General features: G+C 42.2%; 1 protein-coding gene across 3 annotated transcripts in view; it reads right to left on the bottom strand.

Moving 5' to 3' along the window:
- Positions 1–1,328: 1,328 nt before the first annotated feature.
- LOC147028907 (cytochrome c oxidase subunit FA4-like) overlaps positions 1,329–16,500 on the bottom strand; it is a 164,688-nt gene continuing 149,516 nt past the window's right edge. For all 3 annotated transcript variants that reach the window (XM_085879739.1, XM_085879742.1, XM_085879741.1), the window contains one exon: positions 1,329–1,474. In XM_085879739.1, the coding sequence (XP_085735865.1) occupies positions 1,418–1,474 (57 nt within the window). In that variant the 3' untranslated portion in view covers positions 1,329–1,417. The remainder of the gene's footprint in view (positions 1,475–16,500) is intronic.

Raw genomic sequence — 16,500 nt, 5'->3', positions numbered from 1 at the left:
CCGGCGTAAAACATGTGCCAAATCACTATGCGGATCATGCGGATGATCCGCTGTGGCGACCCCTAACGGGAGCAGCCGATAGAAGAAGAAGAAGAAGAAGAAAAAAAAATATATATATATATATATATTTATATATATATACATATATACATATATATATACATACATACATACAGAAACATATCAATTTTATGATAGTTCATTGATATTCCACTCACTGCAATATAAGATTTAAGATGGATAATCCATATTTGGCCATGGTTGCCTCAAACAGAAATTACTGGAAAATTCTTTGATGTTTCCACTCCACGTTTTATCTCTGATTCAGGTTTGTATTGGAGCCAATGCCTCGGACCCAGTGACACGACAAGACAGCAAGTTGTCCACTTCAATATGGAAACACTGGAGTCAGGCTGTACTGGTTTCCAAACAGTGGGTCTTAAGGGCATCAGGAAGAACTTTGGGAACCCACCTGCAGAACTTTCAAAAGATGAGTTCGTCATGGGACAATTGTGCATGAACTCCCATAGTCTCTCCTGATACTGTTCATTGCACACACACCTTGTCCGCCTTCTCCAAGCGTTTCTGTCTGTCTGTGCACATTTATGCAATCCAGGCATAATGCCCCCATACTGCAAATTAATTGGACTACAAATTTAAATTCTATTTGTACCTTCTGCCCATAGAAAATGAACAACACGATGGCACCACCATCTTGGTCAAATGATTCCAAGTTGTCAATCTGCCACCACAGATTATCACCAATAAACACACAATGAAGGGTTGCCAACCAACATTTCTGGATGGAAAGAGGCATGCATCACATGGCTCTGAATTAGTTTATTGATGCTGTATTTGCGAATGATCAGATCGAGTAATTTTATAAAACATATTTTGCATTCCAATTTAAATTCATTAATTATTTTATAATAAGTTGTCTTTAACCAATACTTGCATTTCCTGCAAGAAAACAACTGGAACTCGCAGGATAGCCTGTGCTCACCTCAGCTGTTAACCTGGTAGAGAATGATGATATGTGTATGTCATCCATCGAAAGGACATCAAGCCAGAGTACCCGTTTGCCAGGACTGGTCGTTGGTGCACACTGAAGATCCAAGTCTTTCATGGAGAGTGAGCGAGTTATCGATATCCGAAAAAGTACGAACTCCTGCCAAATCTTCATTCGAGTATCCTGCATCAGGGTGGCGACCCTCTCCAGGATTGGTGCTAACCTCAAACATTTCTCAACCGGCTGTGATACATGCTGGAGCTCAGTAAAATGAGCATAGGCTGGGCTTTCAATTGTAATTATGCAAACAGACAATGGGTAGGAGTGTGCAGGAGAAAATTTATTGATCACAAGCAAGAAAAATCAACTTTATTCCTCTGACGGCACAATACAGCAAAACAAGCATCTTCAGAAATCAGGTCCATCTTTCTTCAACTTGCTGTAATCAATCGAAACTGAAAGAAACTGCAAAAGATTAAAACAAACAAGAATATCATCAGCACCTGTCAGATTTCATCAATAGAAATGAAGAAAATATCTTCCACATGGCAAATTAAATATATGACACGTTATTATAAAAAAACAAACAAACAAATCCACAAGGCAAAAACCTAACATGGCAAATTAAATACATGACACGTTATTAAAAAAACAAACAAACAAAAAAAACCCAAAAAGCAAGATAACTCATGCTATGCATATATATTTATCACAATGATCAATATATAACCATTCACAACCTAATTACCAAAGATACAGTCTTGGCCAAACATATTGGCACCCTTGCACTTTTTTCAAATTATGCACCATTTCTTTCAGAAAATTGTTGAAATTAAAAAATCTTTTGGAAACCAGAAATGTTTTTCTTTGGTTTGCAGTGGAACAAAACAAAAAAAGCGGAAAATTTTCCTAAATCTTTGTATATTCCACAGATAAATCCTAACATGACCCAGAAAATACTATTGGCACCTCTTTGAAGTTGTTTGAAATAATTAGATTTCAAGCAGGTGATTCTCCCTTACTTTGGACTTGAACTCAACTGTGGTGAGTTCCAGGTGCCTGCAATATAAAAATTCCTCATTCAACCAGTTTAAATGGAGAAAAGAAAGAAAACCAGAGAAATGTCTGAGGAGGTCAGACACAAGATAGTACCCAAGCATGGACAATCTCAAGGCTACAAGTCCATCTCCAGAGACCTTGATGTTTCTTTCTTCAACATACGCAATGTTATCACGAAGTTTAAGGCCCATAGCACTGTAGCCAATCTCCCTGGACGTGGCCGCAAGAGAAAACTTGATCGAAGATTGCAGCGAAGGATTGTTCAAATGGTGGAGAAAGCACCTCGATCAACTCCCAAACAGATTCAAGCTGATCTTCAGACACAAGGTATGACAGTTTCAACTCGCACCATCTGCCGCTGCCAGAAAGAGACAGACATCGAGACAGAGATAGAGAGAGAAGAAAGCCTGACGAGTTTGCCAAAACACACCTGAACAAGCGAAAATCCTTCTGGGAGAATGTCATGTGGACAGATGAGACCAAATTAGAGCTTTTTGGTAAAGCACATCATCTCTGTTTACAGAAACAAAATGAAGCCTTCAAAGAAAAGAACACCTTCCCTACAGTCAAACATGGAGGAGGTTCAGTGATGTTTTGGGGTTGCTGTGCTACCTCTAGAACTTGGTGCCTTGAATGTGTGCATGACATCATGAAATCAGATTACCAAGGCATTTTGGAGCACAATGTTCAACCCAGTGTCAGAAAGCTGGGTCTCTGTTGAAGGTCATGGGTCTTACAGCAGGACAATGACCCCAAATATACTTCACAAAGCACCAAAGGATGGTTCAAGACAAAACGCTGGGCTGTTGTGAAGTAGCCAGCAATGAGTCCAGATCTAAATCCCATTGAACACCTGTGGGGAGATCTGAAAACAGCAGTTGGGAGAAGGCACCCTTCAAATCTGGGAGAACTGGAGCAGTTTGCACAAGAATAGTGGAACAAACTGCCAGTTAAAAGGTGTAGGAAGCTCATTCATGGCGACAGGAAGCGCTTCACTCCAGGTATTTTGTCCAAAGGCTGTGCTACCAAATATTAAGTGCAGGGTGTCAATAATTTTGTCAATGCCATTTCTTTTTATTTTCTGATTAAAAAGGATATATTAAGTTCTGAATTAAAAAAAAAGGTTCTATGATATTAACAGTGAAATAAAGAATTGTGGAGACCAAATACTTTCGTCAATGTCAACTTATTTTTGGCCACGACTGTATTTCTACCATACGTTTCAGCAATGCATAGTTGTGATTTTGATTGAACTCATGTAACAGAAAATGATGAAAAACGTGAAATTTTCAATCCATTCTGTGCGCCATCTTACACATTTTTTATTTGAGCATTCATTCATAACTCCACTGTGTGACAAACCAAGCGTTCACTACATTTTCATGCATGTGTGATCCAGTCGACTTAATCGGCCAATCAGTGCATTATCACTTGTTTTGGAGTGCCAGACAAAAGGATACCTATCTTTTGCAGGTTTGTTTGTCAGTTCCAAAGTTATGCAATGACCATGTATAATCACATTACTTTCCACTGGCATAACCAAACCCAGACACAAATCCTTAACTATAACCTCAAATATAATCCAATCCTCACCTGACCAGACGTGTACCATACCCCAAAAGTAAACTCTCACCAAAGCCAGGACGAGCCCTAACCCTAAAAACTCCATGTTAAACCATCACTCGAAACATAACCTCAGCACAAATGCAGTGCTGAGCACAAGGCGAACCATTTCACACCAATGTCAGCACCAACTTTAACCCAAACCACAACTTGACAATTTAATATATTAAGTTGAGCTTGTGTCTGTGGGTCATAAGCACCACCCATTCTATGGCCACACCCTCCAACCATCCAGAAATCGTCACCAACTTTTTCTCTCAACATAGCTCAGAATGTTTTCAAGGCCTCATGTACATTTGAAGACTGAACAACACATCTTCTATCATTAAATTAGAATACCGTTTTGAGGGGGAAAAAGTAACATTTTGATTACAACTCAAACAAGAAAAAGAGCAATCAGAGATTTCAGACCCTCACCAGGACTTGCTTTATGTAGTGTATTTTGTGTGGTGTTTGTGTACTGGTGTGTTACATAATTAATAATAGACATAATTAGAACTGCTGGCAGTGATGACTGGGTACCAAGACATCCAACTTTGATTGAACACCTGACCCTGACCCAAGGTGTTATTATTATTCAATTGAATTTAGAATGGGATTAAAATGAATTCAATTCAAACCAAATGGAAGACCAAATAGGTACATTCCTGAATTGGAGAAATCAGAAGGAACCCAACCAGGCAAAAAGCAAAGATGAAGTCATCAAGAGGAACCAGGATAGGATTCCCATTTCAGTTGTTACTCCTCTGCCTTCAAACCCATTCAGGCAAGCCAAGTGAGCATTATTTTAAAAAAATTTATAAAACCAGATCCAAAAAAGAAACAAGCAGTCATAGACTGGTATTTACGAAATCGTCAACTTGACCTCTGACCTTGTCTAATAAAAGCTGTCTCTCGAGAAGGGAGCGACACAAACCAGAAGTTTCTATGATGATTCCGTTCAAAACCTCTCATAAAACATCCGATTTTTACCAGAATTTCGACAACCGAGTGTTAAGCATACTTAACCGTTACCAAAATTGAAGACAGGATTTAAATTGACTTTAAAACGAGCACGTAATGCCGTGTGTTACAATCCCTCTCATTAGCATAATCTTCAGTTAAGCCTCAGAGATGACACCCGACATAAATCTCATAAAACATCCGATTTTACCAGAATTTCAACAACCGAGTATTAAGCATACTTACCGGTTACCAAAAGTGAAAGCAGGATTGAAATTGACGTTAAAACGAGCGCGTAATGCCGTGTGTTACAATCACCCTCATTAGCATAATCTTCAGTTAAGCCTCAGATACGACACCCGACATAAATCTCATAAAACATCTGATTTTTACCAGAATTTCGACGACTGAGTGTTAAGCATACTTAACCGTTACCAAAAGTGAAAACAGAATTGCGATCTGAGTTAAAACGAACTCGTAACGTCAACTGAAGCAAAAATCTCAATTTCTCCATGCAATTATTTAATATTATTTTAACAGTCACAAAACCGTAATATTCGGCCATCCACCAACAATCTTTACATAATCTGACGGCTTAGCGAGTCAGGCATGCGACGATAACCTTTATTGGGATAAAAAATGACTTTTAAACACTATCTTTATCGAAAACACCTTCAGCGCGCACATGCAAAACCTTTACGTGACTCAACGCCGTTTCTGCTCGAGCGCGTTGCACCACCTGACGAGCCGTGACGCGGCGAATGAAATATTTTTTATACAATATTAAAACGTCTCCAAAACATCCGATTTTTACCAGAATTTCGACAACCGAGTGTTAAGCATCCAAAGCGATCGCAAAAACCGAAGACAAAATTAAAATCGAAATTAAAAAGAAATCGTAACGTCGAGCGAAGCAAAAACACTCCATTTCTCCACATGAATTTACGGAATTATGTTTGACCTCACTGTGACCTTGACCTTTGACCGATTTTGACCAAAATCTAATCAGCGCTCGCCATCACCCTCCTGAATCAAGTGGTGTAATTTGACATTGGTAGCTTCTTCCATTCTCGAGTTATCGTGCCTACAAACAAACACACACACAAACAAACAAACAAACACACAAAAAGGGGACAGAAGTCATCAATATACTTACGAAATCTTTAGATTTCGTTAGTAATAATTCTGACTTCCAGACGATATGTACGATCAAGTTGAAATATAAAACATGTATTCCCCATCACTACTAGATTATAATTGTGAAGTTTCCCCTCTATCTGTCTCGCTGTTCTGGAGAAGATGGTTTTTATGTTTCAGGGTAATTCCAATATTACTTCCAAACCATGTGAACTATGACATCACGTGTATGAACCTTTTGCTCCTCGTGGATTGGCGGTCATATGTGTAAAGTTTCACCTCAATCTGTTCAACCATTGCAGATTAGAAGATTTTTGAAGGTTTAAAAAAACAAAAAACAATATGGCTGCAAAATCGCGTGACCAATGATGTCATCAAAAAAATTTTTTGTGGACCATTTTATCCCGAGATGACCCTCAAAATTTTTCACACTGAATGGATGTAACGTTCTACATATGCAATTATAACATCATAACAAAGGCACCTATGACATCATAAAAAAACAATCTGACAAGCGGTTGTGGAGAAAAAAAACACGAAAGTTCTGTGTGGATGGCCAAACAGACAGAACAAGACGACGACGTCATGCTGAGCACAATACTTGCAAAATTCAAAAAACGAATTTGCCTTCGAAAATAATTGGTGGTTGAATTCAATAACCAAATATGCAACTCCTCTTCAAATTTTAAGTGAATTGGATGAAAAATGACAATTTTAGAAATTTGATCCATGTTGACCTTTTGGCCTATGTGGACATTTTGGCCCATGTGGACCTCAAAAATAATTGGTGGTTGAATTCAGTGACCTGATTTGAAAATCCCCTTTAAATTTCAAGTTAATGGGATGAAAATTGAGGATTTTAGAAATACCACCTTCATTGTTGACCTTGGACCTATCTTGACCTTTTGGTCGATTTTGACCTCAAAAATAATTGGTGGTTGAATTCAGTGACCTGAAATATGAATCTTCTTCAAATTTTAAGTTATCAGATGAACATTGAGGATTTTAAAAATACCACATTAGTTGTTGACCTTTGGCCTATGTTGACCTTTTGGTCCATGTTGACCTCAAAAGATAATTGGCTAGTTGATTTCAGTAACCTGAAATATAAATCCTCTTCAAATTTCAAGTCAATCGAATGAAAATTGAGGATTTCAGAAATCTCACCTGAGTTGTTGATCTTTGACCAAAAGGTGATCAACCTTTTGACCTCAAAAACAATAGGCTTCTTCCTTATGACAAATTCTACCATGTGAAGTTTCATGAAGATTGGTGTAAAATTGTGACCTGTAGGTGATCAACAGAAAGACAGACAGACAGACAGACAGACAGACAGACAAAATAACAAAATCGACTAACCAATGTACTTGAAAAATCTTCGATTTTGCAAGCAACAAGAGTAGGACATATGCAAACATGGCAGTTTTGTGCGAAGTGTCTCACTGTTGCCTAATCTAACATATAAAGCTGAGTTTGTATCTGCAGACTGTGGGTGGATGTGTATGTCTGAACAAGGAATGTTTTCATGACAATGAAAACGTGCTGTATGCTGTTAAGATGTCCAGTGGTGTGTAGTTACCAAGCAGCTAGCTAGCGCTTGCCAAGCCAGCCGTTCCTCATCAACGGTTTCCAATGGAGCGCTTGCTTGAGTGCTTAAGCCACTTGGCGAGCACTCTCCAAGAAACTTGGGAACTGAACACACCCCAGATTCGTGACAGGGCGATGAGGATAAACATCTTAAGGCATCATTATTCCAGCCATGAAGCCTGGTGTTGGCGTAGTGGTTAGGGTGGCGGCTTGGGATCCTAGGGTCCTGAGTTCAAGCCCCGTTGGGCCGCTGAATTAAAATACACCAGGAGGTTGACTCAGCCTGTCATCCTTCCGAGGTCGGCAAAATGAGTACCAGTGTACTGGTAAGGGGGACACTGCATCAGCGGCATAGCCGCATCCCAACCAATGATGCAACCAGCAGCCACAGGCTGCACTCGATAGAGAGAAATTCCAGCCATATCGACCAATTCATCCCTCAAGGGATGGGTGGGAGGAGGCAGGGGAAGGGGTGGGTGGGAGGAGGCAGGGGAAGGGGTGGGTGGGAGGAGGCAGGGGAAAGGGTGGGTGGGAGGAGGCAGGGGAAAGGGTGGGTGGGAGGAGGCAGGGGAAAGGGTGGGTGGGAGGAGGCAGGGGAAAGGGTGGGTGGGAGGAGGCAGGGGAAAGGGTGGGTGGGAGGAGGCAGGGGAAAGGGTGGGTGGGAGGAGGCAGGGGAAAGGGTGGGTGGGAGGAGGCAGGGGAAAGGGTGGGTGGGAGGAGGCAGGGGAAAGGGTGGGTGGGAGGAGGCAGGGGAAAGGGTGGGTGGGAGGAGGCAAGGGAAAGGGTAGGGTGGGAGGAGGAAGGGGTAGGGTGGGAGGAGGAAGGGGTAGGGTGGGAGGAGGAAGGGGTAGGGTGGGAGGAGGAAGGGGTAGGGTGGGAGGAGGAAGGGGTAGGGTGGGAGGAGGAAGGGGTAGGGTGGGAGGAGGAAGGGGTAGGGTGGGAGGAGGAAGGGGTAGGGTGGGAGGAGGAAGGGGTAGGGTGGGAGGAGGAAGGGGTAGGGTGGGAGGAGGAAGGCGTAGCGTGGGAGGAGGAAGGGGTAGGGTGGGAGGAGGAAGGAGTAGGGTGGGAGGAGGAAGGAGTAGGGTGGGAGGAGGAAGGGGTAGGGTGGGAGGAGGAAGGGGTAGGGTGGGAAGAGGGACCCAACGGTGTCCGGCAACGCCAGGTACCCCTGCTAGTACTTTATAAGCGCATGTTTTTTCAGTACGAGTCAGCGCAGTCACAAGCACACTCATTTAACACGTCAATTTACCAATGATGTGAAAGAAATTGAACTATGGTACAACACATGCACACTTGAACACAGTACAGCACTGCAGAAAAGTAAAAAAACAGTGGTGTACCTGGAAAAGAAGGAGGCTGGGTTGAAGCCTGTTGTAAATTGTGGTTTCAACAGGACCATAAATGTCCAATTTTACTTTCCTGAGGGAATGGTATGTTGTATATAGTACTGATGGTCTGAAAGACTGCATCACTGTGAACCATCACAAGCATCATCAATGGATGTCCATTGCAGAGGTCTTCTTGCAAGTGTGAGCAATAATTTACTTTCCAAAAGTTCAAATTGACACAATGGACAAGCACAGAAGCACCGAGCCAGAATGTTTACAATTATTTACCAATTACACAACCCGGATTTACAACCGCAATTTCCATTAATCAGTCATAACACTTATAAAGTTTACTTCCACAATTGACACAAATCAAATGGTTATGCAGGCAAACATCTAATATCTTGTCGCGGGGATGGCAGCCCAGGTTAATCCCCCCCTCCCCTCCTCCCGACCCAAATTGTGGTGACGGGCGGTTAACACTGCCAGCCACTGGGACGGTCGAGCGGTTCCTTATTAATAGGAGGTTAACGCGTTGGAGGTTAATAAATTAATAGGTTAACACGTTGATCCTCGGAGATGATCAGTGATCACACGTGCTCGAAGGGCATGGGGTGCAGTGTTGGAGGGGTGGGGCATGGGGGGAACAGCATAAGGGGGTTTAAACTTGAACCCCACTACAAATACACGGATACAGTTTCTTAAAATGAACACATTTAATGATTATAAACAAATATTTACAAACGACAATAATTCAAAAGGTAATGATGAGAACATGAAATAAATGAATCCTAAAGCCGAGGCACCTCTTCACACAGACTTAAATACAAAGGGAAAACAAAGCAAAAAGAAAACCCCTCCTTTATTTTGTACTTAGGTTGGCCTCGAGCTGGTCTTTGTGGAATTTGGAGTCGAGGCACTTCCACCAGCACGTGCAGAGAACACGCAAAATGGTACCTCATTGCTTCTCTCGTAGTGGGACAAACATACGCAAGGCAATCCGTGAGTGGCATTCCACACCAAGGCTCAGAGAACCAGTGCAGCTGCATCGTGTGTCGATCATCCTCACCGACCCAACCAAGAACCAAAGGCCAGCGTCTTGCTTCACCACGCGAGCCAAATCACCTCAACACGAATACAAGGATTGTGCTGTCCTCCTCGTGTGTGCGCTCACCATGAACTCCCGCCTCTTGCGTGCGCTCTGCCGATCTCTCGTCCTATTCAGTCCGATTCCTCCTACGCCCTCTTCCTCCTTAGGCACCTCACGTCACACCCATCAATCCGCCGCCTCCGGGCCACGGTCTGCTCACACAGAACCCTTGAAGGCGGGGCTTCTGCCTGCTCGGTTAGCTTCTGACGTCACGCCCATCAATCATCAGCCTCGGGGGCATGACTTCGCCCACCGTCACCCTTGGAGGCAGGGCTTCTGCCTGCTTGGCACATTTGCTTGTTACCCTCACCGAAGAATTTGGAGAGGGCATTGCATTTGGGTCCGTTTGTTTGTCTGTCTGTGTCTGTCTGTCTATTTGTTTGTCTGCACAGAACTTCCGTGTTTTTCTCTGCAACCGCTTGTCGGATTGAGAAGAAATTTTCATCATTGGTGCGACTACTCATGTAGAGTGTTTTAATTATAATTATGATATCATGGGTCATGTGGTGTGGCAACCATATTTGAAAAACAGAAAAATTTTGGACCTCTGTATCTTTGAAACTGCAACAAGGAAAAAATTGAAACTTGGCACATAGCAAGTACTCATGTGGAATGAGGGCGATTTTTAAAGACGTCATATGTCCCCTCGTCATGACGTCATAATTGCATATGTAGAACGCCACGTCTGATCAGAATGAATATTTTTGAGGGTCATCTCAGGATAAAATGGTCCACAGAAATTTTTTTAATGACATCATCGGTCATGTGATTCAGCAGCCATATTGTTAAAAAAACATTCAAAAACCTACTCTGAAGTGGCTAAACATATTGAGGCGAAACTATACACGTATCACCGCCTGTCCATGAGGAACAAATGATTCACATATATGATGTCATTGTCACATGGTTTGGCAGCCACATTGGAATTACCCTAATACTTGAAAAAAAATTTCTCCAGAACGGCTGGACAAATCTAGGGGAAACTTCACAAAAATGCTTCTCAATCCATGGGTGTACATGTGGCACACAGCAATTACTCATGCGGAATGAGTGTGGTATTTTTACCCCGTGGGGTCTTCCACCTCACGGGGTCTAAGCGCCACTCGCGTTCTCTCTTCTTGTGTGCAGTTCATTTGAACGTCTAATTTCTCCATTATTCATGAACATAATTCGTTGAAAATTGACAAGCATATACTGGACACATATGCGCAGGCATTAACTGAGCCCAAAGTGCAATTGCAGCCCTTCGGGCCGAGAAACGGCCCATTTTGGCCCATTTTCTTAAAATTGTTATTTCTCGGTTATTAGTGAACAGAACCGAACCAAACTTGACAGGTATATTCTGGAGGCCATTCTCCAGGTATTAGCAGAGCCCAAACCGCGATTCCGGCTCGTTGGGCCGAGAAACGGCCCTTTCAGCCCATTTTCTTAATATTGCTATTTCTCGATTATTCGTGAAAGAAACCGGACCAAATTTGACAGGTATATTCTTGAGGTCACTCTGCAGGCATTGACTGAGCCCAAAGTGAGATTATGGCCCTTTGGGCCGAGAAACGGCCCATTTTCTTAAAATTGTTATAAAAAAAATTAAAATTAAATGCGCTGGGCGATGCCCAACACAAAATTAAGTCGCAAATGACGATATGAAACTCGCCTTACTCTTGTGAAGTGTTGTGGTTTCTTTTTCTGATGCGATAAAAATCTTACCAAATTTCAAAACTATCTCGTCCATGCTATCGCTCACCTGAGAGTTGTACGAATGAACTCCCACAGGGTATGTTCGCAATTCGAACTTATGTCATAATTCCATATGTAGAATGCTACATCCAATCAGTATAAAACATTTTGAGGGTCATCTGGGGATAAAATGGTCGACAAAAATTTTTTGATGACATTATCGGTCACGTGATTTGGCAGCCAAATATATTTAAAAAGAAATAAACACACACACGCGCAGACACACACATTTCATAACCTTCAAAAATCTTCTTCTCCGAAATGGCTGAAAAGATCGAGGCAAAACTTTACAGGTATGATTGCCTATCCATGAGGAACAAAAGGGTCACATATATGATGTCATAGTTCATATGGTTTGGCAGCCATATTGGATTTATCCTTAAACCTATAAAAATACACCACTTAAAAGAAGTCCTGTCGAGGGTTTGCAATTTTTCTGATTTCTTCCTTCTTATCATGCTTTTGGTTATAAAGACATAGGGAAAAGTCACAGGGGGGGGCAATTACATACGAGGGAAGCTTATTCTTAAAGCCGAGCAAATTAACACAACACCTCCCCCCCCCACCCCCCCTCGTGTGGTGACACGTAACACTTGAGCTCACAGTTTTCCTACTTAATTACATCAAGATACCTCCTCCACGGACCAACCTACTCTATTCAATGCAAACTTCCCTATTAAATTCCTCCATATACCCCCACAACCGGAACAATATAAAGGTCTTTCTAACCACTCACTGACTGATATTAAAGAGCGGTACCTTCCGGGTAACGTAGAAAGCTGAAATTTTGTGTGCCAATGGATATTGAAGCTGATACACCAGGAAAAATCACAGAACCGTGAGAAAGCGTCCGTAAATTAAAATATAAATAAATGAAAATAATAAATGAAAATCAAATGCAGGTGAGCGACCCGAGACAATAGGGAAACACAGCTCGCATGCTTACACAAGTCTACCCCGCTTATAGATTATATATCCTTCACGCCAATGTAATAAATTACTGGAGCAAAGTCGATGGCACTGGCAAATCCCCACGCTTTCCACCTCAAGCAAAGTTGAAAGTGCAACAAAAAGTTACATGAGGATTGACCCAATATCAAAAGTGAAGTGAAAAAAATATATTGTTTTGACCCCAGCAACCCTAGGTCCCCACCCACCTGGGGCATGAAACAGGGGTCAAATCCCCCCAAAAATTGCATCTTTCATGTAGTCCCCCATGGTGATTGCACATACAAAGTGACATTAAAAACTGTGAAATAATATGCCCGTAATTGCATATTTTTTGGTACCTGATATTTTGACCCCACCCCAGGGGACGGGGCCAAAAATGATACTGCTCTCGCACCTTCTTGCTACGTGATGATCATAACTACCAAGTTTGGTGAATTGCTATACAACCATTTTGGAGGAGATAGCACAACAGATGGACAGACACAAACAGACAGAGCCAATTACAATATCGCCCTATTTTTTTTTTAAAGCGTGGGGATAATCAAAAATAGAACCTCTGCACAGAGAAACATGGATATTAAAAGTCTGTGAGGATACAGATCTGGACAAATGGACAACAAAGAATAATGCTGGGTGCTCTGTTCTGTTATCTCTTTCATCAAAATCAAACTGGCAATTTGTGAAGCTTTAGACCAGACAGAATTGGCTGAAATGGTGTGAAGGAGTGGTGAGACACAGCTCATGGTTTCTCTGGCAAAGTGTTTGCTGCTGGTTGGTGTCCCTTAACCCTACACAGGAGTGCCAACTCACTGCCTTCACGAGTCACAATACGGCAGTAAAAGCTGCATGTAGAGCATAGACTTGCACAATTCAATTGCTACCATTGCAGGACAAATCAATCACAGGAATGGCTCTGGGTGGTTGAACTCGGATGTCCCTGGCTCAAGTTCAAACGTACCCAGCTCAGAATTCACCGTTAACATTACAAGCAACCTCAGTGGTGGGTTCTTTATTTATAGCAAAGCAGCTGGCTGAAGACAGCCCCTTTTAGCTTTAGACAATCTGAAGGTGTGACCTTGTCCTGCTTGGTGTAAAGGAGTGTAACGCAAAATGTCTAAGCTGGATGCATTGAGGCTTGTTTTGTTGGCAGCCATGAGTTTGAGCATTTACCTCAACAGCACAATGGTGTGGTGAAATAGGAGACATGATTAACACTCCATAAATTATGACAGAGACCACATCAGTCTTACAGATGACTTCTCAAAGAAAGGTAGTCTTCTCATTTGACTCTTCCTCCTCCTGCTCCTCCTCCTCCCATGCATTTATCCTCCAAATTCCTGGCTCCAGAACCTAAAAGACCATTACAACACCCCCTCCCCTCAACCGATTGCGAACCTTTGGAATAGATGGACTGTCACAACTGCCTGCTTTTATCAGGCTCTTCATAGTTTTTTGATAAAGTTGTACGAATGTGGAGCGCATACACACACAAAGAAATTTCTATAAGTTGACATACTTACGTACCACAACAATAAATCACATGGTACATTATTATATTGAACCCCCATCATTTGTAACAGGCTTCTATCTTGCCTATGCACTGTGGAGATGTCTATCCATTGCAATCCTCCATAATGACTTGATCTCTTTCTCCTTCAGTCAATCAGCTCATCATTTTTGCAGGTTGACAAATCTTTTATCAAGTTCATACATCCGTTGTCATCACGAGTTTACAGAAGCTCCGACTCTTGCCAAACCAAATGTACCATCCAGTAAAGTAGCATAAAGTGAATGGTCAGAGTTTTCAAATGTCATATATGCTGTGGAGTAAAAGTGATGGTCGAAAAAGTAAAAACAATGCCAACCAGTTCAACAAACCAACCAGACTCCATGGCTTAAAGGTTAGAAAGTCCGTTCTGAATCTGGGAGGTTGGTGGATCAAACCCCAGCCGAGTCATACCAACAAGACGTTTAAAATGGAACGTGCTGCTTCCTTGCTTGATGCTCAGCATTTAAAAGGATATTACACGAATAAACAACCATCAGTTGGCAACCATAGCGCAGACCAGAACCACCATCAAAGGAAAACAGCAAGGTTCCCTCTACTCAACTGCCGGGTCACTTTGAGGGTCATGTCACATTTCTTCCACATAGGAGGCTCGTCACTTTTGAAGTCACTCAGCTACGCAACAATGTGACAAGCACGGACTTGCAAATTTCACTTTTCTCCGTTACACAACTTTAATCAAAATCAAAACCATGCGAAGTTAAAATGTTTCACCGAGCCACAAATGTCGTACATCTTGGAAATGTGCCTTTGAATCAACTATATGACGATTTTTCTTTCTTATTTTTTTGCAGCAAATAATACAAATACATTTCAGACCAACCAATTTAACATACGAAACAAAAATGCAAACAACCTATGGCCATATACGACATTAATTAATGGTCTTACCTTTGTCAATAAAGGGAGTGGCTAAAGTAAACAAGCTTGTAACAAATCTCACAAAGATCATTCAACAAACGTAATTTCAACACAATGATTTACATACATATATATTGTTGCGGGCCAGGGGTTGGGTGAGAAGACCACTGGGGGGGGGGCTATCTCGGCTCCCACCAGCCACCCCGGAATTGTAGGCCGTTGCATACAGATAATTCCGTGATGCGGTGGGTCGCTTAACCAACCATGGACACCAATAACTCAACCATGTGACTTCGGGTCCTACATCTAGTTAATCCAGTTACCTAAAAATAACCACGTGATTTAATTATCAGGGAACACGCCCTCGGTACGCCTTGTCTGAACCGGATCACTCAACCGGACCGGATCACTTTACCGGATTGGATGCAGCCGAGCGACACTGCCAAGGACGTACCGGCTAAAAGGAACAGATTGTTGGGAATAAAGTCCCAGCGAAGCTAAAGGCCCAGTCGCACCTTGACGTTTTAGCCAGCAATGGCAAGGTATCAAAATGTATGTAAAACGCTGGCTTACGTTGAACTTTTGATGTTTTTTTTAAAGATTCGGACGTATTCATAACGAGTTGGTCGTATGCATAACATATTAGTAACGGACACAGAACGTTTCGTTGTCTTATAGATAACTTATACCAACGAATGCTTAGCCTGTTGTCGGCATTCACAACCTATGCCCAACGATAGTCTAACTTATGCATAGCGCGCTGCACGTATGGCCGACGATCACGTGGCGTAGCCTATTAAAAGGCTGCAGCACACGATTCAAATCATAACCGCCGGAGAAATGGAAGTGGCAACATCGCAGTCACACCTTGGCGATCTTGCCAGTGTATGCCGACCTCTGAAAAATGCATCAAAAATGCTGGCGCACGTCGAATACGGTATGGGTAAGTTTGGTATACGTGAATAGAACACTAAAGTACGCTATCATACGTCGTCGTAAGTGGAGTACGTCTTGTAATTTTAAACGTGTTAAAAATTTTACGACATAGTTGCCGTATGCCTCGCAAGTTCCGCATGCGATGGGAATATGTTGTACGCAAGATATGCAAACGTTGGCACACGTCGACAAAAGTTACTTGTAAGCTACTCATAAGTCGAAACACGTCGAGCTAATGTCCAGCGTACACGAAAGTTATTTCTAACTTATGAGTAACGTGGTTTGAACCAATTCCTTACGTATTTCCAACACACATTGACGTATGTAGATGTATTTGATTGACGTCTTCCAGATGACCAAATAACTAAATGAACGTGTTTCTAACTTACAACTACCATATAATGGCATATTGGCAGCGTTTAGGGGAATTGATATATAAAAATACCCCCGAGCGGGAGTGCCGGTCATCTCTGCCAGAGGTCGACAGAAGCAAAATCAAATTAGGGGCATCGAAAATCGAAAGGTGAATTTCAGGTCGAATTCGCTTTATTTCAGTGTCGATCAACTCGTATCTCAGCCACAGAGTAGAGGAGCATGATGACGTCAGCGAGCA

Source organism: Eptatretus burgeri, chromosome 4, assembly GCF_056783735.1.
Source record: "Eptatretus burgeri isolate ZD-2024b chromosome 4, Ebu_testis_v1, whole genome shotgun sequence".
In the NCBI taxonomy this organism is placed as follows: domain Eukaryota; kingdom Metazoa; phylum Chordata; class Myxini; order Myxiniformes; family Myxinidae; genus Eptatretus; species Eptatretus burgeri.
The sequence above is the reverse complement of the archived record's forward strand: the minus strand, read 5'-3'. Positions and strand labels throughout refer to the sequence as shown.